Below are 22,593 nucleotides of genomic sequence, written 5' to 3'. Positions count from 1 at the left end.
CGACGATATTCTTTTAATTATTAAAAGATAGTAAATAATTATAAAATATTGCTCGTAGCCATGGTAACATGAACATGCTGATGCTACCAACTTCATTGAATATGTTAAGGTGATAATTATACCTCGTTTTGTTGTTGAGTGAAAATTAAATATTAATGCAAATTCGTCTTAACCTAAAATATTGAACAATTTAGTAGCATATAAACATAATGGCGGCATCTAAAATAATCATAAACCTTTTCTTTTAAAAAAAAAAGTCCTTAGCTAATTAACATGCAACGCCACCGATCAAGTTTACAATTGTAGGGTATCGAGGTCAACAATAGCTGCCGCATGCTATTTGACCTTTAATATTGCATGATCACCATATTTGAGTGGAATTTGTGTGCATCAATCAATAAAGTAAATGGGTCACAAAAGTTATCATTATATAAATCCAGCAATTTTTTTTAAAAAAAGACGTAATAAATAACATAGTATAATAAAAAATTTATAAAAAAACATAAATATTATTATTGAATGGTGAAAATTAAGTAAGAGGCATTAGTTTTGCCGTTTCAATAATAATAATAATAATATCACTCAAGTTTTTTTAAACACGACGCAGGTAATGTTTTGAAGTCTTAAAAACAAATTTTATGTTTTGGGCTTAATTTAATGTAATTTATTATTTTTATTTTAGGCTAAAGTAATTCATTAAATTTGTAAAATAAGTAATGCTAATATTTTATTTGATATTTTTAATGTCCATCTAAAAATTTGCAATAAAAAATTTACATGTATCAAATTTTTTATAAAAAATCAAAGATTCATTGACAATAGTAAACGTTATATTTTTAATAAAAAACTATTTAGTGTTTTTTATTGTATACATATTAAAAATTATTAATTTTCAATAGATAATTAGTTAGCTCGTTTGCAATTCATATACTATTTTGCCCATTGTTGTCTCGAGCTTGCTTGACGTGTTAATTGTAGAAGAATCGATTGAAATCAATTTAGTAGTGAGACCAAGATGTGTACAACCATCGATTAACCACTCTGGAGAAGACTCCACAACCATTTCTTAAAGCTGAAAGATAACTTAACAGTGAAGTTGTGCTGTGGTAGGAGTTGGGGATGGAGGCTGAGATTTGTTAATGGCGGATGAAGGCGTCAACGTTGAGTTTGTGGAAGATGGTATTGATGTCAATGACAGTGAGAGTGTCAAATGGCAGGCTTTTTTATATAAATAATATTATTTTAAAAACTATTTTTTAAAATAAGGTTAATTAAAAAAAATTTATTTGGGGCTTATTTTTTCTGTGTTACTAGGTGTATCGAAATTTTACAAATGATACTATTTTTTAAAACAGTATCGTACTTATTAGAATGATGCTTATGATGACACATATTAAACAAAAAAATTAGTATTTTTTTTGTTTGACGATATTATTATCGATAACTAATTTTACGATGATTCTGCTATCTACTTATTAGGTGCGATATTATTTCAGACATTGACATGTGACATTTATTTAAAAAAAATTTAAAAAATGTTTAAATTTAAAATTTAAGATTATAAAATTTAAAAAATAAAATTAAAAATTATAAGAATTTAATTTTAATTGTAGTATTAATGAGTAAAAAAAAAGTTGTGATAAATTTAATTGACATATATTTTATAAAAATATAAATTAAATTTATAATTGATTGAGTTATAAAATTAAATATTTTAAAAATAAGATTACAAATTTCAAAATAAAATGAGGAATAATAAATTATAGTATTAATTTTAGTAAAATAACTAGTTAAAATAAGATTAGTTAACATAACATACATAAAAAAAATTATAATTATCTTATACATTAAAATTATAAGATATTTATTTTAATTTTAGTATTAATTATTCTAAAGATAATTTTAGTATAAATAATATTATTTTTAAAAAAATTCTTAAAATAAGATTAATTAAAAATTATTTTTGGTATAGAGTTTTTTTTTTCACATCAACAATAGGTGTATTGGAGTTCTAAGGATGATACTATTTTTTTTTAAAAAAAAAAACAATATCACATAAATGAATAATATACTAAATTAAGTAATAAAAAATAAAAAATATATAATATGCAACTTATTAAAATTGCGATTTAAAATTGTTCATATATATATAACTATATCATAATTTAACTATAAATTTTATTAAATGATTTTAAAACACTTTTTAATAATTTATATAAATGAATTTATGGAAATAAATTAAAATAATGCATGAGATTTGTAATCTATTTTTATAAATTATTTATACACATTTTAAACATTTCTTAAATATATAAAATACTAAAAATTTAAATAAAAATAACTTAATATCAGGGAAAAAAGTATAGTATTTAAAAATAATAGTTAAAAAATAAAATATTTAATTACAAATCATGTTAAATTACATTAACAACTATGATTAAAATATTTAAAATATTTTTTATTTATTAACTAGCGATATTTAAAAAAATGAAGAAAGTCAAAGAGGAGATAAAAGAAAAAATAAAAAATTGAGTGAATTAGAATATAAAATAATGACTATATTTTTAAGAATTAATAATAAGTATTATGTTGATAAAATAAAATAATAATAAATATAAAAATAACAAATTTAAACAATAAAGATAATAAAAAATGAATGAAAATTTTGTTAATTTTATTATTAGAATAAATTACATATATTATTTTAAAAACTAATATTTTCAATCATTATTTACAATATCCATTTTAAAATATATTAAAATTCTCATTTCAAATGATTAATTATATTTTTAAATGAAAATATATTTTTTGCATTTTTTTAAGGACCAAATCCTTTTTAAATAAGGTTCGTGATACTAACAAACGACAAGACACGTTGTTGGCACTCTATTTGAGGGTATCGGTACATATATATAATTTATTTTATAAATTAAAAATAATTTATTTTTTTACATTATAAAAATTTAAATAAAGGCGTCTTTTTTAGAATTTATAAAAAAATATAAATTATTTTTAACTTATAAAATAAATTTTATTTATTTTTATATTAATTTAAAGTTAAATAAATTTAAACAAAAATTTATTATTGTTATTTATTTTACATATAATTATTTTATTAGTTAAGGTTCTTTTCTTTATTTTGATCAAAGGCTAAATTAATAGACAAATAAATTAACAATGATTAATTGGGAATTTGGGATAAAGATAAATGAAATATTCTAATCGAATTAACCTGTAATTTTAAATCAAGAAATATATTATTTCATGTTATTTATATAAATAATAATAATAAAAACAATGGTTCACTAAATACACTCACGGGAGACGCACGTGCCGTCAAAGTGAATAGCTGAACGGGGTTGTGTGTTGGTATGCTGGTGTGCCAAAAACGCTGACAAGTAACGGAGTCGTCTCCTCATTTTGTAGTGCTTGTTCTTCTCTGCACTCCGTCGACGACGTTTAGTTGCTCCTCCTCCTCCGAGCCACAGATCTGCGGCGGAGCCACCTTGTCTGATTGTTCTTCTTCTTCTGGAAGCTCTTCCTCGGGAAATTAGGAAGTCGATACGCCGGATCGGAGATGCCGGTGGCTGCTTCCGCTATATACTTCTTAAACCTCCGCGGGGACGTTCTCATCAATCGCCTCTATCGAGACGATGTTGGGTAACATCTCTTCCTTTTCACTCTCTTGAGCTCATCTCTAACGTTGCCGCTTAGTGTAGATCTTCAGTGATGAAATCAAATGAAAATGGACCGTTACCGTTGTTTGCACTCTGATATGTTCTATGACCTAATTTTCATAATCCGTTGTAGTTAACGAACTCGGACTATGGAAAATTAGTTTTACTTGCTCGTCTATTACGTTTGAGGTTCGTCCTATTGGAAACAATTAGGCGCGTTGCAATCGAAGCCTGTGAGTGGTGACTTCTCGGTTTCAATTTTCAAACAATGTTTGGCCATATGCTGAACGTTCCACTCGTAATGCAGCTAGGACTAGTGATAACGAATTTTTGCTTTTGCAATGCCGTTTCTTAAAACCCTGAATCTTCTTGATTGAGCTTTTAGAAGTTCATTTATTATTTCTCGGGGGGCGATGTTGTGTCTTCTAATTCGTAGCTTTACAGGGGAAATATGGTTGATGCTTTTCGGACGCATATAATGCAAACAAAAGAACTTGGTACCTGTCCTGTGAGGCAGATTGGTGGCTGCTCTTTCTTTTACATGAGGATCAGTAATGTCTACATTGTGATTGTTGTCAGCAGCAATGCTAATGTAGCTTGCGCCTTCAAGTTTGTTGTTGAGGTATTTAACCTCTGCCTGTCACTGCCACTGCCACTTATCTGATGTCTGGCTTTGTTTGTTAAATTATGATTCAGGACGTGGGCTTTGGTTTTTTTCTATGCCATTGTTCCTCAACTCTGTGACAAAGGCTTTGTTGTCTCTGTTGCTTGTGCATGACATTTTGTCTTCCAATTCTTGATATTTGATCACAAATTAACATTTACGTGTGGTTATATAGTTGATCATAGTTGATAATATGTCCTCTTTTCAGGCTGTTGCGCTATTCAAATCATATTTTGGTGGTGCCTTTGATGAGGATGCAATTCGCAATAATTTTGTACTCATTTATGAGCTACTAGATGGTATGTAATTACATGGTGATGAATTAAATTCCTTACATGTTCAATTTTGATGTTGGTCTGTAATGCTTGCTGATGTTGAAATGAAAGTCAATTGATGGTTTTAGCTTCCTATAATTTTAAACATTGTCATTAGTTAGATGGATATTTTCTGGCTAAGTTTATTATCTGCCCAAGGTTTTACCTACACTGAAGAGGAGATGCAAGAGCATTACAGCATTACCTTGTTCATTATGAAATATTTATATGTGATTTGAATTTGCTGGAAATATAAAATACAGCATACATGAGTCTTGGCATCATTTTTGAAACTGGGATTTTAGCTGGGGAAAAAAAAATTAATGATTCTTCTAAACTAATACATTTATTCATGGTGACAAAAACCTTCAGGCTAAGTGGCTAACAAAGAGAAGGATACATTTTCTTTGTTGGAATTTTCATATTGCTTGCAAACTTTATATTGTATGGGTAATAATAGCGGGACCAAAACAGCAGTCATAATTCCATATGTTCTTCAAAATTTTATGGAAACTACCATGGTACAAATAGGTTGTAAACTAGGGCTTTGATTGTGAAATGAAACAGAAGTGGAACTGGAAGGTTTCTCTTGCTTGCATATATGAACCTGTAATAGTGTTCTTGGTTGATAAAGTATTAGGTATTTTGGATTGTGCATTTATGTATTTTGTCAACAGATTGAGAAAATATGTTTTGCTCAATAAAAATTCACGTAATAATAAAAGACCAAGTACTATTCTCATGACAGAAAATATTTATCTTTTGAATGAGTTTCTGATAAATATTTTCACACATTTGCAGAAATCATGGACTTTGGTTATCCTCAAAATCTTTCACCCGAGATCTTGAAGCTTTACATCACTCAGGAAGGAGTGCGTTCCCCATTTTCATCCAAGGTTAGTTTCTACCCATGCTGTTGTTGACACCATGAAGTAAGGACATGGAAATGTACTTGATTGGACCCGATAATGGCTCATATTGACATGAAAAAATTCAGAAAAAATGAATCTTGGAGAAATCGCTTGAAAATGAAAATATCAAATATCATTTTGTGAGGAAAGGGGGAACCCTTCACAGATAGACCTGTCCTGTTTCAAAATGTGACTTTACGAGTTAGTGGCTGTGTGTGCTAAGTGTTGTGTTTGTCTGTCCATTTATTTTTTGCTTTGATTTTGAGTTTACATTTCTTAATATGTTTTGTGTGTGGAATGTTTGGTGGAATCCTTTAATTTATCTTGTTTTGCATGCAATGGTTGGGGTGACAGCCCTCAGATAGACCTGTTCCAAATGCAACTTTACAAGTTACTGGTGCTGTTGGTTGGCGGAGGGAAGGCCTTGTGTACAAAAAGAATGAAGTGAGTTGTATACCATCCTACATCCACTCTTTATTGTCAATGTCATATTATTGCAATTGCAAGTTCACAATATTGACCCATTGGCCATTGCAGGTCTTCCTGGACATTGTGGAGAGTGTGAATCTTCTTATGTCTTCAAAAGGTGGGTCATCAACTTTGATTGCCTCCATGTTGATATTTTCTTAATTGCCTGCTAATTGTTTTATGGATTTAGGTGTTGTTCTGCGCTGTGATGTGACCGGGAAGATTCTTATGAAGTGCTTTCTTTCGGGAATGCCTGATTTGAAGCTGGGTTTGAATGACAAGATTGGCCTTGAGAAAGAGTCACAACTTAAATCTCGTCCTACTAAAAGGTAGTTTTCATTTAGACATGGTTTCCCACATTTTCCTTCAATGTTGTTGTTTGAAACTTGTGTCTATGTTTTGTTGCATTATTAAAGGAAATTATGTGTTTACTTTTGTGTGTGTGCGCTGGATATTTCATCCTCCTGTTTTATTTTCTCTACTATAATGCTAATATTGTTTTCTATTTTCAACAAAATCTATTTTGCAGTGGTAAAACTATTGAGCTTGACGATGTCACATTCCATCAATGTGTAAATTTGACAAGGTTCAACTCAGAGAAGACAGTTAGTTTTGTGCCACCTGATGGTGAATTTGAACTAATGAAGTAAGCTTTTGCCTTTTCATTATATCTGATGATATATCAAAGTTTGTATAACTTGCAGCAAACATATTACTGTAACTTTTGGTGGGACAAGGGACAGTTGGGTAGAAGGGTTTGTGATTCCTTTTCTTTGGTCTTTGAACTTCTTTTTATTAACCATTTCAAAATTACTTTCTGTTATTTTTTTACTAGGCAATTGATAATGTATTTCTTGGTAGATCTCCATCATCAAACTTTGGTCAGGAAAATGGATAATTAGCATCTCAATATTATGATTTAAGCTTCTATGAAAGAGCTTTATTCCTTCTAAGACATCCTAATAGGTCACCAAAATTTGGAAGCTAATTGTGCTTAGAGTCTTATTCCTTACAACTGCCCAATTTTCATAAACGATAAATCCAGTCCTGTTATTTCCAAGACTCTGAGTCAAGGGATTTATCTGAAATCTTTCTTATGAGCATCCATTTCTTCAGTTCATTGGTTTTTCCTTGCCTATCCTATGCATTTAACTTGTACGCTTTCACATAATATTGTCATGGAAATTATTTTTTGTTAGTGTCATTTGCAAAGATAGTTATGCTTCCTTTGTTGTTAGATTACTTTTCTTCCTTTTATAATGTTTGTGGCATCAATGTGATTCTCATCTCCTTATGCACAGCATTTGCTCATTATGAAATTCAAAGCATATTGCTTGGCTCCAAGGAGTCTATTTTACCATATTTTTTTATCACTTGGGTTTATAAAAATTACCAGTGATAGAGGATCTCGTGATATTAAGGGTGCTAGAATGGCATTGGTTTGGTCTAATATTTGCTAACATAATTTCATATCGCTAGATATCGTATCACTGAGGGTGTTAATCTTCCCTTCAAAGTGTTGCCAACTATCAAGGAACTTGGTCGAACAAGGATGGAAGTAAATGTGAAGGTTTGAAAATTTTCATGTTGAAGGTCTAGTGAAAGTTATCTATCCTTCATTTGTTTTGTTTATTTATTTTTTAACATGTTTTCCAGGTAAAAAGTGTCTTTGGTGCAAAGATGTTTGCTCTAGGGGTGGTTGTCAAAATTCCTGTGCCAAAACAAACAGCAAAAACAAGTTTCACAGTCACATCTGGCCGAGCAAAATATAATGCAGCTATTGATTGTTTGGTTTGGAAGTAAGAGCTTTACTTTATTATGATTACTATGATTACTATGTGAAATAAAAATTATTGAAAGTTGTTATCAGAAGCTAACTCAAAAAGCATCTCAAGTATATATAAAACATAGCCGAAGTCGAAACATAAATCTGCATGATTTACTTTTTAATTTTATATTTTGAAATATGTTGTTTTACATTGTTATTGTAAATTAGGATTCCTTTTTTATTTAATTATTATTAGGGTACCGTTGAATATGGTTTTCATTCACTTGCTTCAATTTTAGCCCAAGAGCCTTGTCCTATTATTTTCAAGTGATATTTTAATGAATCAGTTGTTACCCGTTTCCCTTTCATCAGAACCTGGGGGTTTAGTATTTTTACATTCAGTATGAAGCTGTTCTAACTTCCAAACATGTTCTTAATTTGCAGAATAAGAAAATTTCCTGGGCAAACCGAGCCAACCTTAAGTGCAGAAGTTGAACTTATTTCTACAATGACAGAAAAGAAATCTTGGACTAGACCGCCAATTCAGATGGAGTTTCAGGTTTGTTATCACTTCAACAAATTCTGTAAATATGGGTCGAACTTCCTGGTTGCCTGAAGAGTATTTGTGAAAGCATATTCATGAAAATGGTTCAATATGTAATTAATCCAGCTTAGTGTCTATGTTTAATGTAATATGTTGAATAGGGAAATTAGGGACTAGGAGGACCTGTATATTCATTATTGTATTAAGATATATATACCGTTGACTGTCTAGTGCCTTGACACTATTTTCAGCAATTACTTTTCCTTTCTCTCAACAAAAGTTGTTCTTTTTAACTCTTTCCTTTTTGGGTAAACTTTAGTGGATATTGGTCCTCTGCTACGGGCAAAACTTCTAAAGTAATATATCATATTCTCTCTGTTTCTTATATAGTAGCTTGATGTATTAGTCTTATATATTTCTTGATGCAGGTTCCCATGTTCACGGCATCTGGTTTACGAGTCCGTTTTCTCAAGGTAGCCATCCCGTCTTACTAGGCTTTTATTTTTTTTCTCTGAATTTCCTTATAACAAATATCAAATTTTTTCGTTTAAGGTGTGGGAGAAGAGTGGATACAACACTGTTGAGTGGGTTCGTTATATTACAAAAGCAGGATCTTACGAGATAAGGTGTTAGACATATCGGAATTGTTGGTTTCAAGCGTCACGATTAGTGGGTGGAGATTGAAGCTATATCCTAAATAATTTTAAAGCTGCAGTTCTATCTAGTTATCCAATCATAGCAGAGTTTCTTGTTAAGGTTGAGGCGTCCCTCATCATATAGTGTGCTGTCAAAATGATTATACGTGTGAAAAATCTCTTGAATTTTTTTTATTCCGGGGCCAGCTTGTTAATGGAAACTTAAATTGATTCCATCTCCCTTGTACACTTTGTATTTTATTGATAATGTTTGAGTGATGCATTTTGTAATTCTTTGTCATTGTCAAACTTCATGTTGGCGTTCATTTTATACAGAAACTATTTTTTTTTCTGGTCAACATACAGAAACTACTTGAAAAAAAAAGAAAATAAAAAAAAAATAAAAATATATATATATATATGGGAGACTACTGTTTATATGGCTACTCATTAAACAATACAGTCTTAGGTGATGGATTCGTCGCTTCGAGGGAAGAAATCCTCTTAAACAGAAAGATAAGAAAGCAAAGTTATATATAAATACTACGAATTTTTCTTCCGGATTATTTATTTTATGGTTACATTTTACAGTTGTGGGATACACATACAAGAGCTTTGTCCTCCTCCACTCCTTAATATTAATATGTACCGAAACTAAAAACTGAAAATGTTTTTACAAGCATGGTAATTCTAAAATATTTTGAAGTCATGTGGATTTAGTTATCTTTTCATCTAAGATGACGAAATGTTCAAAATAAGAAAATAAAGCTTTTATTTATCATCGATTTAATTTAAAATACTTTGTAAATATATTTAATTTAAAATTAATAACGAATAAAGTTTCACTTTCTCATTTTATGTTTTTTTTTTAATTTTAGAATAATCAAATATATAAATGTAACTGCAGAAAGGTGAATAGCCATCCTGACATTTCATGTTATATATACGACATCATAAATAACAATAAAATAACATTATAAAAATCAGAAAGTAACCATAAAATAATACCTAAAAAGTAATAATGGGAAAATATTATAATGACAAAGAAACGGTCAAAATAAAATAACTGCAAAATATACTGTTTATTTTTGTAATTTTTAATATTCAATACCTTACATTCTTATTTTGTTATTATAGTAAAATAAGAAAGTTATAATATATAATAGAAGGCTTATTTATTTATTTAATACAAATTTAAAATAAAATTCTCAAATTAAAATAACAAATTTTTTTTTTCTGTCAGAGACTTTTTTCTATCATGTCAATGATAGTTTCGTCTTTATTTTGAATGAAACTATCTTTTTTTTTATTTTTAATTAACCAGTCTCGTCTAAAAAGGAAATAAAATCATCATAACCTAACAAGTGTAGGTAATGTCCTCCAATTACAAAATAAGAAAATTCAAAAATTGCACCACCATGTCACTCAATCAAATAATTTAGTCTCACATAACAAAACATACTTATTTGTCTTTTTTTTTTCTCTTTCCATGCAATACAATCCATTTCTTTTTTTTTTTTCTCTTCTCACCACCAATCTTATTTATTATTTCATTATTCTAACTCTCGTAACTTTATGCTTTTCAGATAATACAATCCATTTTTTTTCTCTCCTTCCACTACCAATTTCATTTATTGTTTTATTATTCATGTTCTTGTAACCCTATACGTTTCATACAATGTACTTCATTTCTTTTTTTCTCTCTTTCTACCACTAACCTCATTTATTCTTTCATTATTCTCTTTCTCGTAACTCTGCACGTTCCACACAACATAATCTATTTCTTTTTCTTTTTCTTCCCCCACCAACCTCATTTAATTGGACTTATTTTATCTTTTTTTAATTTTTCTTCTCTATGTGCTTTCTTTTTTCTTAGTTTTACGAGTCTCACTCGCCATGCAAAATTAAAAAACTATGAAACTCTAAAAAAAAATTTTCCTTTGTTCCTATCTTTTTAATAAAAATTTAATTTTATCAAACTCTACAAAATCTAATTCGTAAAAAATCCTGTCTTCTTTTTGTCCCAAAAGTCATAAAATCTTTTGTTTTATGTTAAAAGTCTTTTTTTATTTTGCAAACCCAAAAAGAAGGCCTAATTTTTTTTACTAAAAATCTCTTTTTGCAATGATAAACCCTAAAAAAATCTTAACCTTAAAAAAAACCTAATTTCTCCCCTAAAATTCATCCTTTTTGAAGAACTCCAAAAAAATCTTAATTTTCCCCCCAAAACCCTTTCTCTTTTTTCTTTTAAAAACTATTCTTTTTGAAAAACCGTAATTTTTCTCTAATATCCTTTCTTTTTTTAAAAAAAATCATCCTTTTTGTGAAAATCATAAAAAACCCTAATTTCTTTTTCAAAATCCTTTCTTTTTTCCTCTTAAAAATTCTTTTTAAATATATCTTTTTCGCAAACCTTGATCTTTTTTTTTCTTCCTAAAAAGTCCCTTTTTTGTTTACCTAAAAAAAATTCTTTTGAGAAACCCTAAACTCTAATTTTTTTAAACTCTTAAAAATCATCCTTTTTCACAAATATTTTAAAAATATATAATTTCTTTGTAAATCTTACAAAAAAAAATCCCTAAATTAAGAAAGTGTTATTTACTTGTTACTTTTGTTTGTGATTGTCTTTGCTCTTTTTCATATTTGTTTGATGTGTTATTCTTTTTAATTAACGGACGTCGTATGGTGCTGATATCTTATTTATGCATAAACGACTCTGAACTCAAATTTAATTTTAAATATTATTTCTATTAAAGTTTTTTCAATGTTTTTTTTAATAAACTTTAATGGCAATTCCTTATCATCAGTTTTTTAACTGATTATAACTCTATTTCTATCGAAATAAATGAAAAAGAATAACACATTGAAGAAATAATAAAAAAAAAGGACAATCACAAATAAAAGTAATGAGAAAATAAAATTTTCTTATTTTAGGATTTATTTTTCTGTAAGATTTACAAAGAAATTATATATTTTTTTTTAAGATTTGTGAAAAAGGATGATTTTTAAGGTTTAGAGAGTTGCTAAAAGGATTTTTTTAGGTAAGCAAAAAAGGGATTTAAAAACAAGATTAAATTTTTTAGGGTTTGCGAAAAAGAGATATTTAAAAGGGTTTTTTAAGAGGAAAAAAAAAGAGAAAGGATCTTAAACAAGAAATTAGAATTTTTTATGGTTTCGCAAAAAGGATGATTTTTTTTTAAAAGAAAGGATATTAGGGAAAAATTAGGGTTTTTCAAAAAGAATAGTTTTTAAGAGAAAAAAGATAAAGGATTTTGGGGGAAAAATTAAAGTTTTTTTGGGAATTTTCAAAAAGTATGAATTTTAGGGGAGAAATTAGGTTTTTTTAGGGTCAAATTTTTGCTAGGATTTATTAATGCAAAAGGAGTTATTTGAAAATAAAATAAAATAAAATTAGGCCTTCTTTTTGAGTTTGCAAAAAGAATGACTTTTTTGCATAAATTTTTTTTTATGACTTTTGGGACAAAAAGAAGGCAGGATTTTTTATGCATTAGATTTTTAGGGTTTTGATAAAATTAATTTTTAATTAAAAAGAAAGGAACAAATGGAAAAAAGTTTTTAGAGTTTCACGAGATTAAATTTTTTTGATTTTGTATGACAGATTGAGACTCATAAAAGTAAAAAGAAAAAAAAAAGAATTTAAAAAAAATAAAATAAATCTTTATTTGTTTTATCGGTGCTCTTGTAGTGACTTAAAATTCCTTTATTTAAATTCTTTCCTTCAACCTCTAACATTACTTTCTCTTTTTTGTTTCGTCGTCCCTTAAATTCTCACTCCCTTTTTTGGTCTTTCAAATTATCTCTCTTTTATTTTCTAAACTTTCAATTTTTATATACTCTCTAAAATGTGTCATATTTCTCTCTTTTTGTTTCACTTCTTTAAAAAGTGTCATTTTCTCTAAAGACATAAGCTTCCTATTTATAAGTATTTTTCTAAAACTCTAAATCCTATTTTTTAATAAATGTATTTATTTATTTTAATAAAATTTTTTTTCCCTATAATCTCTTATTTCATATTGACCACCTATTAGATTTTTCTTAATCATTTTTTCTATTTTTCTTAAAATTTATACTAATCACTTTTTTTATTACTGTCCAAAATATCTACCTATTTAAAATTTGAATTTAAAATTTAAAATCCTAACCTCTTAAAATTTAAAATCTCATTTATTTTTTATTTTTTATTTTTATTATTTTTTAAAAACTTTATTTAGTAGAGACCAGAATAAAATTAGATATTCACAAAATATATTATTATCTTAAAACTATTATATAAATGAGAAATTTTTATTTATTATATATTATAATTAATTAATGCAATTAATAATATATGAAAATTGAATAATTATTTAATGGTATTTATTTATTTTTATTGATGTGGAGCGGTATAATATAATAATTGTAGAAAATAGAATAGAAAATGGAGGGATGCAGCGGAAGTGACAACGTTGAAAGGGGATGCTGAATGAGAGTGGATTGGTTGGTTAATGGTTTATATAAATAAGGTCCTCAAATTTCTTTGTTACTGCCTCTTTCTGAGTTTCCGTGCAACACCAGACGCGATCCTTCACCTCCTCAGTGCAGCTGCGACGTCGTTTTCTGTTTCCTTCTTTCTCTCATGGGACTTTTCAGAAGGATAGTTGGATTTCTAGGGTTTTCAAGGGACGATGTCCACGAACACGATTCTAAGGACGACGAACCCGACGGTCAACATCGTACGGCACGGTTTCGCGTCAAAGAAACCGGTCTTCCTCGTAAAGGGTTTAGTGTCCAGGCCCAGGTCGTCGTCGATCGCTCCCAGCTTGGTCCCGTTCTCACTCCTTCTACCTCTGGCGACGGCGAAGTTCAGGTCCTTCCTTTCTCTCCATTTCCCCCCTATCGATTCCATTTCCATGCCATCCACCCTCATCAATTGGCGACATTCAGTTTTTATTTTTTATTTTATTCAAAATAGTTGGGGTTTTATAACCTTTGAATCTAATTGGGGAAACCTAAGGAATCTACCTATCCTTTCATGTTAGCAATAAAATAATTGTAGCATATGTGATTATGGGATACTGGAGTAGTATTTGCTTTGGAGGTGTATTTAGGCTTCTTTTTTCTTAACATTGGTTATCGTAATTACAGAAAAATAGAAAATGGATTGTATCTTGAATTAACGCATGAAAATGATAAAGGAAAAGAAAAAACACGTGCTTACTTTTGTGCGATTGGCACATCAATGCCCTTGTGAATGGTTGGTGAACAGAGGCTAGTAACATATTTTATCCTAGTTTCACCTGAGAAAGAGCTTCTTATGAAGTATTTGAGCCAATACTTCCTGTCTTTAGTCGTTCTATATATATATATATATGTATGTAGTGAAGATGTTATCATTATTGGAATTTGGAAAATAAAATTTTATCAGGAAAATAGTAAGTAGGTAAGACATATTTTAATGTTTCAATGTCCAATATGGATAACCCTTTTTGTCCTTATATTATTACTTTCTTCTGCACTAGTAACTGAACAAGCAAGTCTTTTGTTTCTAGCTGTGCGCTTGGGGGACGCTCTGGTGAGCATTTTGTAAACACATGAATGAAATTGGTGACATTTTACGTAATTTGTGGTGACTTTAACGTGGCAGAATCAGGTTGGATTGAGAACAAGATTGTTTAAAATTTGAATTGGTAATTGTAATCTCTTAGACAGCTTGTTTTGTACCATTCCTTGTTTCAAAAATGGTTTGCTAGTCTGTTCTGTGCACAATTAGTGGGCCTTCTCTTTGTTTGATGATTAAAAATATCCGTTATAGCTTTTCTGGTGTGGATAAGGGTGGCATGATTTCCTAATGCTAGTTCTTTTTTGTACGTTTATGACCTTCAGTATTATGTTTGTACAAGTTAGGAAAATCAAATAATTTGAAGTTAAACCACAACACTCCAATAAATGACAGATGAAAGAGGCAAGGAAAACGTTGTTGTTAACTAGTTATAGCCTTATAGGGCATTCATGACCTTACAATTTTGCCTGTTACATTTTATTTTTGTCTTCATTGCTAACCTTTTGTATTTAAGTGCAGTGGATGACAATAGCCCTGTCTTGATTATGCAATTTGTATGCTTCTTTTTGCACTGTTGCCTCTAATCTGATGTATACATTTATTTTGTTAACTTAGTTAAGTTTGGGAGCTTTATGGTCAGATAAAATTTCCTTTGTCAAGTAATTTACTGTCTGCAAGTAATTGATATTCTGGGTTTATGTTTCTCTTTATCAGGGTCTGGGATGGTATACAAAGCGTCTTATGATAGACGAAGATGGAGATGTAGCAGATGAATTCCTTGATGAGGTTTCTTCAGAGATTCCAGAATCACTTGCTGTAGATCATCATAAAATGCCAGCAAGATTTAAACTGAAATGCGGTACTAGGCCAGTCAAAGTGAAACAGATTCTATCAGATGGGAAAATTCAGCAATATGTGGAACACCAGGGCAGATTGCAGCGGGTATAATTAAATCTGTTTAGGTATTGGTCTGACTATTGATTTGTGGGCCTTATCTGTTTAGTTGTGCAATCGGTGGGAACCTGCTGTCAAAACACTAATATTTTAACTGAGCTTTACTTGATGGTTCCTTTTTACTCTTTGATTGTCTTTCACTAGCCATGAATATGTCTGCGAATTGCTGCATTTGGTGAAAGTGTGTGGGAGTTAAATGTACAATTTAAGGAAGTCTGGGTTTACCCAACAAATTGTGCTACTAAATCTCATGTCTTAAGCTATATATTACAGAGGCTGTGTCAAGTTTTTAGGTCTAGTGGTCGAAAAATTTTTGGTACACAACATTGAATAAGGTGCAAGGTTTTCTGGGTGAAAGGACTATGTGTGAGGAGATCTATGAAGCTCTGAACTTCGACAAGTAGACGCACTTGAAGTGAAGTTCGTCATTAGGTATGGTAGTTTCCTGTAAGTATTGAAATGTGGGACGTGTGATTCTGCTAATGATGATAATTTGTTCTTTACTTCTAGCTTTTGTTCAAACTGTTTGTGATGTTCATTAGATTAATAAAGTGAAATATAGATTTTTAAGAAAATGGATAATCAATAATGATGGCTCGTTGTACCAGAATGTTTTTAAGATTACTGAATCATCAGTTCCTCGGCTTCAAATTGATAATCTTTTTCAAAGGCAAGATTCTCAAATCAGCTTCCACGGGAAGTTAGTCAGAATAATTCCGACATACACTATAGGAAATGGTTTGTCTACTCTACGGTGGCTGGCCTAGTTAGAACCATGGACTTGATGAGTTGAACGTTCTAGTTACTCCAGAAATTATAGGAAATTATCACTCGGTGCATAAAATGTTTGTTGGCTTGTTGAATATGAACGACGTCAATTATTGGCCCAAAAGAGTGTATAAATTTTAATATTTGTTGATTGCAAGAGTTACGAGAACATGGTAAAAAGAAGAATCGATGTCAATTAACCTTACCTGTTTGAGAAGGGGGGGGGGGGGGTTATGTTACATGTATGCTACACGAATACATCTACTTAGTGAAGAATGAGAAAAGTTCCGTCGAGAAGGCATAACATGTGGGGTTGGATAGCAATTAAATTCAATTGTAAAATTGGAACTTGAACAACCTTTGGTTATTGAGAGGTAATTATACTAATATATGGTTTGGTCCGGCTGAATAAATGAATTTCTTCTATGTTCACATTGAGCTGGTGAGATGAATTAGCGTAAGGAGAATATACATTGCGTATTGTAGTGGTATTAAAAGGTGTTGAACCAATTAGACTGATATAAAACATGAGTTTTTGAAAATCTTAGATCAAATCGGATACCTATACGTCCGTTGCGACCCAAAAGTCATGCATTGACCGCAGCTCTTAATCGGCAAGCCCAAGTTTTTAAAATTATGTAAAATTAAAATTTGAAATTCAAAGGCTATATCAATTAAAATAAAAGGCTATTAGCGAGTGCCCAGTCAACTGCTGAGATTGATCAATGGCATTGTCATATTGAGCTAAAAGTAATATTGATGTGGGCCATTGTTGCAGTGGCTAGTCCAATTCCTCGAGCTGCATACGTAAGCAAGTGCTTTGCTGATGTTGTTTATTGTGTGTAGTGCGTGTGTATAGAAAGATAGGTAGAACCGTAGAAGATTATTTTTAAGCTAGTGTGTTTATTCAATAAGTTTGGCATCGGTGAAATAATGATATGAAGGGGCCAATTTTAACTGGGAGCGTTTTGATTGAGGTATGCAATAATTTTAATCGTTTACTCCCATTAATTTCATCCTGTCACCCGTTTAACAGATTAATGGGACGGGACTTTTAGAGTTTGAAAAATGCTTTATTCCTGAATGATAAAGCTGAGCGAACTCTCATATCCAATATAATTCAGAAGATACTGCTTTGCGGCCACAGCCACTTATTGTTATATGAGACTTGCTTTTCATTCCAATATTGGTATGCAGCAAGACACGCGAAACAGTCGAGAGACAAGGACAGCCAAGTTTCTTAACCTCAAATGATGTACGCCTTATACTTACGAAAGAGTAATTTTCTATTGAACGTGACATTTTAAAATGACTGGAAAACAAATGTTGGGCGGGGTCTCAACCATATGTGTGAGCTATGACATAAACAAGGCTGTTGGAGAACACGGGATTATATAAAAAAAAGGGCCGGGATCATTATTTCACGTTGATCGATTTTTTGTACCTCAAGTTCAAGACTGAAAAGGACGTTGGTTTAGTTAATATGCCTAAAAGGGTGCTTATGTTATTCACAAAACAAGATATTAGCCCTGTGAACCTAGCTACAACATTTTACGTGGAGCAAGGCTTATCTACCTAGGATACTCTGTGGAGCTAGTCAGAATCAGCAATTAGCAACCATAGAAATATGAACAACCTCTGCTGAACCATCCTCACATCAATTTCATTTCTAAAATATCTACTTAGGATTTGAGACTGTTATCATGCTGAATTTATCAACCCATCTAGTGTATCATTTGAAAGCCTAGAGTTCGTGGCCGTACTTGGATCTTTTGCTGATTCAAAAGGCAGAAAATTTTCTAAAGAGATTGAATTCTGTGTTTGGTTCTCCTTCAAGCTTCATAAACAAAATATCAGCATGGGATACTAAACCCTACCTTTTCTGGAGATGCGAATTTTCAAAAGCACTCACAATCAATAATCTTATCATAAATAGTTATTCCAAATAGCCTTTATTTCTGATACTGCCTCTGAATTTGGAGAATTATAAACTGGTACTGATGCTGTAGGGGCAAGACCGATTCCTTTTGAGGCATACACTGCTTATTAATAAAGCATTACATGGTACACCCAATAATACCAAAATTATTTAGTTATTTCACTCAAAGGAAAAATAACTCTATACAAGTGAAGAGAATTTACTGTGCCAGCTAGGGCGATATGTGACTATTAAAACCAAGGTCGGTGTCTGTAAAGACTTTTATAGTTAGATTTAGGTGCTGAATTTCTGCTCAGTGGTGCTTGTTGAGGCCTGTATCATTAAGTAACACCAGTGTAAACCAATGTGCATATTAGAATATAGTTCAAATTTGTATGCACATATAAAAGATTTTTTCACATTCAGCCATGATATTTAGTACGAGAAAACTTCTAGGAAGTTAGCAAGGAAAGAAAGGATGCATAACAAACATGGGTGGCCAAATGAAAAGTTTGAAAGCAATCACACAACCGTTTTCATACGTTCAATCAATCATATAATTTTGTACACCTTATGAGTAATACTATATTCTTCTATAACATTTTACGAATCCTAGTATTTTATATAGAATGTATTAAATGCAAAGGTAAATTTATTTAATATTTAAAACTATAAAAAACACCAATGTTTTTTAAATGCTGCTGAAATTCACTCTTGTTCCATTCCTTATTTATTGACTAGAAAATATCGTATTTGGCTATTTGCTAAACATCGTAATAGTTTTTCTATCATATCCACCTTCCACAAGGGAAAAAGGGAAAGGTATATGCCCTGCTGACATGAACATTTGTTAGGATTGTTACACAATCAAGTTGGGACTCAAGTCAAGACTGTTAGCAAAATGAAGAGAATACGGAAAGAAGAGTTTGTACTGACCCCAACTGATGTTACAAAACTGCAAACCGCACATTTCACGGATCTTGCTCCATATTGGTACATGAGTAGCATCCTACAGTTCCCACAGTTGACATGTGCCACCTGATTTGCTGTTACCATGTTCATACATACAAAAGTAGTGACTCAAATCATATTCATAACCATTTAAACTCACTAAAGAAAACCACCTCTCTCTAAAACTTCATATATATGTATACACAACATACAACTTTTAAAGCTCATTAGGCTGTTATTGGTTCAAATTCAATACCTTCCAAAGCTAGATTGACCGTGTGACAACAAGAGCATTGCACACTTGTGGCTCCACGGATGTACATGAGAAAAGTGTGACAGCCTCCACAAACTAACTGAGCCATTTCTGTGCCTGCGCATACAAAATACTGATATTTATTTTCCTCACATTCTATTGACTGAAAAAATGGAATAGGTTGCAAGTTAAACTTCTAAGCCCATGTTTGTTTTAGAGTTGGAAAATCAATTCTCACACCTAATGAAAAACACGTTTTAATGTCAATCTATAACTAAAATTACTTTGGAGGTTCAATAGGTCAAAATTAATTTTAATTAAATCAATTCTATCCAACTTTAAAACAAATGAGAATAACCAACACATAAAGAATTAGCGAGAGAAACTGCATACCTGGTGGTGGCACTGCTGTGACTGCATTGCAAACAGCGCAACACACAGAGGTGGCTCCAACTGGATAAAGCAAAAAATTTCTACACCCAGAACAGACAAGTTGACTCTGTGCACCTGGTTGTCAAGGAAGATTTTGAAGTGAATTATTTGCGTGTATCAAATTAATGACCTTTTCCCCCCTCTTTTTTCTCCTTGACAACTTAGCAACAAAGGTTCAAACATTCATCCTGTCGTTAATATTGGTCCATTTTCAAATGGCAAGCCTGACCAGCAAAATAAATTGGACCAGACATCTCCAATCCACAGTTTCCAAACAAATAAAGGGTTTGAGAAGAATTTCACTGAGCACAACACATCTTCATATCCAATCCACCATTTGGGGAAAAGAAAAATTTCCATTCTTCAACCCCTTTAGGTGAATTGGGCATTTTCCATGTTATATCCGTGACTCTATCTAACTTGGTCTTCAAAACAGTAACTTGTTCCCTCTACTAACTATCAGTAGCAAAATTGGACATTAGATTTTTCCAAACAATGGAATAGAATTAAGAAATCAAGGTTCTGTCATTCCATCACCAAACACTGAAAAGATAACTTAAATAATGAGCAAAGAAAGAACAGAATAAGCACGAAACCATACCATTTGGTGGGGGCGTATAAAGAGGTAGGGGAGGGGGTGTCGGGTAAGGGGCAAGTGGAACTGGCATTATCTCAAAATATTATCTTTATCTACTAAACTCTACGTAGTGAATAAACTCTTTCTCCCATTTTAACAACTCCTGGAAAAGATTGAAAAGATTTAATGGGGTGAAAAAGTGATGCACATGAAACATGATGATGGTATACAAAGGCATGGAGAATGAACTATAATTTGCCATTAATACAAGTTAATATCTAGAAAGAAAGTTGGAGAGAAAAACCTATGAAGACAGCAGTAAATTTGCAAACCAGATAACGTAACAATCAAATAACAAGCTTTCTTCCCTTTAGAAAGCCTTGCATGAAGCAACAGGGAAGAAGGCAGCGAGAAAAAGAAATTTAGTTGAATAATGTATGGGGCAAACACATGCTCTTGACAACTTTTACTGATGAAGTGGAGAGAGAATCAGAGAAAAGTTATGGAGCAATAGCATGTATTAGAGGAGATTTGAAGAAAAATAATTAACTAAGAAAACATCTTATGGACCTATGGTAAGAAAAAACACACAATTGTTTTCACCTTCATTTGTTTCATCTTTTTTTAGTGAAAAGAAACTTTCATAGCTTCACTTTCTACTTTCCCTCTATATTTAGGTGATTCTGTTGGGAGCATATATGAAAAAAATGAGTATGGTTTTGAAAGAATATTAGTCATTTGAAGATTATTCACTAGTTCTTGGTCCACTTTTCATTTCCACCTTCACATTGAGGTCAACCCTGGAATGGGAGTTTAGAGTCTACTTCCCTCTCCATTTCTCTTACAAGCTTCGCCGTTGATGGAAAGGAAAAGGTTGTTGTGGGGTGGTACGTAATAAACCATTAATTATCGGTTAATTTGTAAAACTAAGGTGATGTTATTTAAATATTTTTAGTGAAGTTTATCAGTAAAAAAATTATAATTTTATTTTGATAATTTGTGGCATCGTTGGATATGACTTTATTATTAAAATAAAATTTAAATTTAATTAATAAACAACACGAAAAACATCTAGAAATCATACTTAAAATTTTATTCTAACTTCAGTTGATTAGAAAGTTAATAATCCTGAACCAACGTATTTTTCTTTGGTGATAAACATACGAGGGAGAAGCCGATGCAATCTATCCACATTTTGTTTTTTAGTTAGAGTTACCATTTTAACGATACATGATAAGATTACTTGGTCGCTCAATCTAAGATTGTGATTCTGCTAGTCAATTTGCTTTAGAGTAAATTACATTTTTTTATACTTAAATTATACTTCATTTTTTATTATTTAAAAAATTATATTATTATATGAAAGAATTAATATGTATTATAATTTATTTTAATGTGAATGCATTTTTAAGCTTTTTTTTTGTTATTCTCATTATTATCAACAGCTAACTTTAAATTTATACTATTAACTTTAAAACGTGAAATAAAATTTTTTGTGAAGTTTAAAAATTGACAAAAGAGTTTGGAGGAGAGCTTTATTACTCTTATCCGAGTTTGTTCTTGTTCTTCAAAACAATATTGGTTCAACGGGGCAGAGGAAGAGATTAAGCATGCAATCTTTGAAGATTATATATTAGTAGATAAAAGTTATCCTAGAATAATTGATAGTGAAGGAAGGGAAATTTATGAGGTTCAGAATATGGAAGAACAAAATAAAGTATAGTAATGCATATATACCAGAGGGAAAAATAAAAGTATACTATTGGCATTAAATTGACCAGAAAGCGAGAGAATAAGAAGTCGATAAGTGCATACCACTGGAAAAAGCTTCATGCGTCGTTGTGTCTGGGTCCATAGATCACCATGCATGTATTCGTGCAAGACAGCAAGAAGCAAAGGACCACAGAGCTGAACTTTTGTTGGTTTTTCTCCGATTTCTAACCCTCATCCCATATGGATATTCCTCCCATTGTTGTTGATTTCTTCTAAACTAGTCATCAATTATTCAGACCAAAACTTTGCATAACCATAAGAATGGTAATAAGTAGTGTCTAAATAGAATATAGGGCATTCATATTTACACTTGCATGATTAGATATACGTATTCTTATATACATAGAGAGGATAAAAGGTTACAATAATATCGGTGTGATAACTTCGTGATGATAATAGTAACATTTAGTGTTAAGTGTGTAGATA

At 30.8% G+C, this 22,593-nt stretch overlaps 3 protein-coding genes across 7 annotated transcripts; 2 read left to right on the top strand and 1 right to left on the bottom strand.

Moving 5' to 3' along the window:
• The first annotated feature begins 3,371 nt into the window (after window positions 1-3,371).
• Window positions 3,372-9,336, top strand: LOC113868827 (AP-2 complex subunit mu). The gene is made up of 13 exons (XM_027504753.1): window positions 3,372-3,660; window positions 4,122-4,299; window positions 4,550-4,640; window positions 5,457-5,551; window positions 5,921-6,010; window positions 6,104-6,152; window positions 6,225-6,363; window positions 6,564-6,680; window positions 7,514-7,604; window positions 7,691-7,833; window positions 8,247-8,361; window positions 8,775-8,819; window positions 8,899-9,336. Exons 1-13 carry the CDS (start codon window positions 3,578-3,580, stop codon window positions 8,977-8,979), a joined length of 1,317 nt encoding a protein of 438 aa, XP_027360554.1. The 5' UTR covers window positions 3,372-3,577; the 3' UTR covers window positions 8,980-9,336.
• A 4,064-nt stretch (window positions 9,337-13,400) lies between these two features.
• Window positions 13,401-16,063, top strand: LOC113869419. 2 transcript variants are annotated; one of them, XM_027505738.1, is made up of 3 exons: window positions 13,457-13,848; window positions 15,256-15,342; window positions 15,376-15,977. In XM_027505738.1, the coding sequence occupies exons 1-3, from the start codon at window positions 13,618-13,620 to the stop codon at window positions 15,487-15,489; spliced, it is 432 nt and encodes a 143-aa protein (XP_027361539.1). In that variant the 5' UTR covers window positions 13,457-13,617; the 3' UTR covers window positions 15,490-15,977. The 2 variants fall into 2 exon arrangements, with proteins under 2 accessions (XP_027361538.1, XP_027361539.1); XM_027505737.1 differs by having other exon boundaries at window positions 13,401-13,848; window positions 15,256-16,063.
• A 1,948-nt stretch (window positions 16,064-18,011) lies between these two features.
• LOC113869253 (protein LOL1-like) lies at window positions 18,012-22,312 on the bottom strand. 4 transcript variants are annotated; one of them, XM_027505496.1, is made up of 6 exons: window positions 22,210-22,312; window positions 20,419-20,557; window positions 19,779-19,892; window positions 19,389-19,502; window positions 19,118-19,227; window positions 18,012-18,514 (listed from the first exon to the last, which is right to left on the bottom strand). In XM_027505496.1, exons 2-6 carry the CDS (start codon window positions 20,483-20,485, stop codon window positions 18,476-18,478), a joined length of 444 nt encoding a protein of 147 aa, XP_027361297.1. In that variant the 5' UTR covers window positions 20,486-20,557; window positions 22,210-22,312; the 3' UTR covers window positions 18,012-18,475. The 4 variants fall into 4 exon arrangements, with proteins under 4 accessions (XP_027361297.1, XP_027361296.1, XP_027361298.1 ...); XM_027505495.1 differs by lacking the exon at window positions 22,210-22,312 and adding an exon at window positions 20,699-20,859; XM_027505497.1 differs by lacking the exon at window positions 22,210-22,312 and adding an exon at window positions 20,727-20,758.
• Window positions 22,313-22,593: the final 281 nt, after the last annotated feature.

The sequence above is a fragment of the Abrus precatorius genome, unplaced genomic scaffold, assembly GCF_003935025.1.
Source record: "Abrus precatorius isolate BTA unplaced genomic scaffold, Abrus_2018 Scaffold6, whole genome shotgun sequence".
Classification (NCBI taxonomy): Eukaryota; Viridiplantae; Streptophyta; class Magnoliopsida; order Fabales; family Fabaceae; genus Abrus; species Abrus precatorius.
Note: the sequence above shows the minus strand (reverse complement) of the source record. Positions and strands in the feature narration are given on the sequence as shown.

Coding starts and splice junctions, on each gene's coding strand:
- LOC113868827 (XM_027504753.1), top strand. CDS start 3,578: ATGCCGGTGGCTGCTTCCGCTATATACTTCTTAAACCTCCGCGGGGAC. Junction 3,661..4,121: donor CTCTATCGAGACGATGTTGG/GTAACATCTCTT, acceptor GTAGCTTTACAG/GGGAAATATGGTTGATGCTT. Junction 8,820..8,898: donor TACGAGTCCGTTTTCTCAAG/GTAGCCATCCCG, acceptor TTTTCGTTTAAG/GTGTGGGAGAAGAGTGGATA.
- LOC113869419 (XM_027505737.1), top strand. CDS start 13,618: ATGGGACTTTTCAGAAGGATAGTTGGATTTCTAGGGTTTTCAAGGGAC. Junction 13,849..15,255: donor CTGGCGACGGCGAAGTTCAG/GTCCTTCCTTTC, acceptor TCTCTTTATCAG/GGTCTGGGATGGTATACAAA.
- LOC113869253 (XM_027505496.1), bottom strand. CDS start 20,485: ATGCCAGTTCCACTTGCCCCTTACCCGACACCCCCTCCCCTACCTCTT. Junction 19,893..20,418: donor TTATACGCCCCCACCAAATG/GTATGGTTTCGT, acceptor CTTGACAACCAG/GTGCACAGAGTCAACTTGTC. Junction 18,515..19,117: donor GTTTTGTAACATCAGTTGGG/GTCAGTACAAAC, acceptor TTAATGATACAG/GCCTCAACAAGCACCACTGA.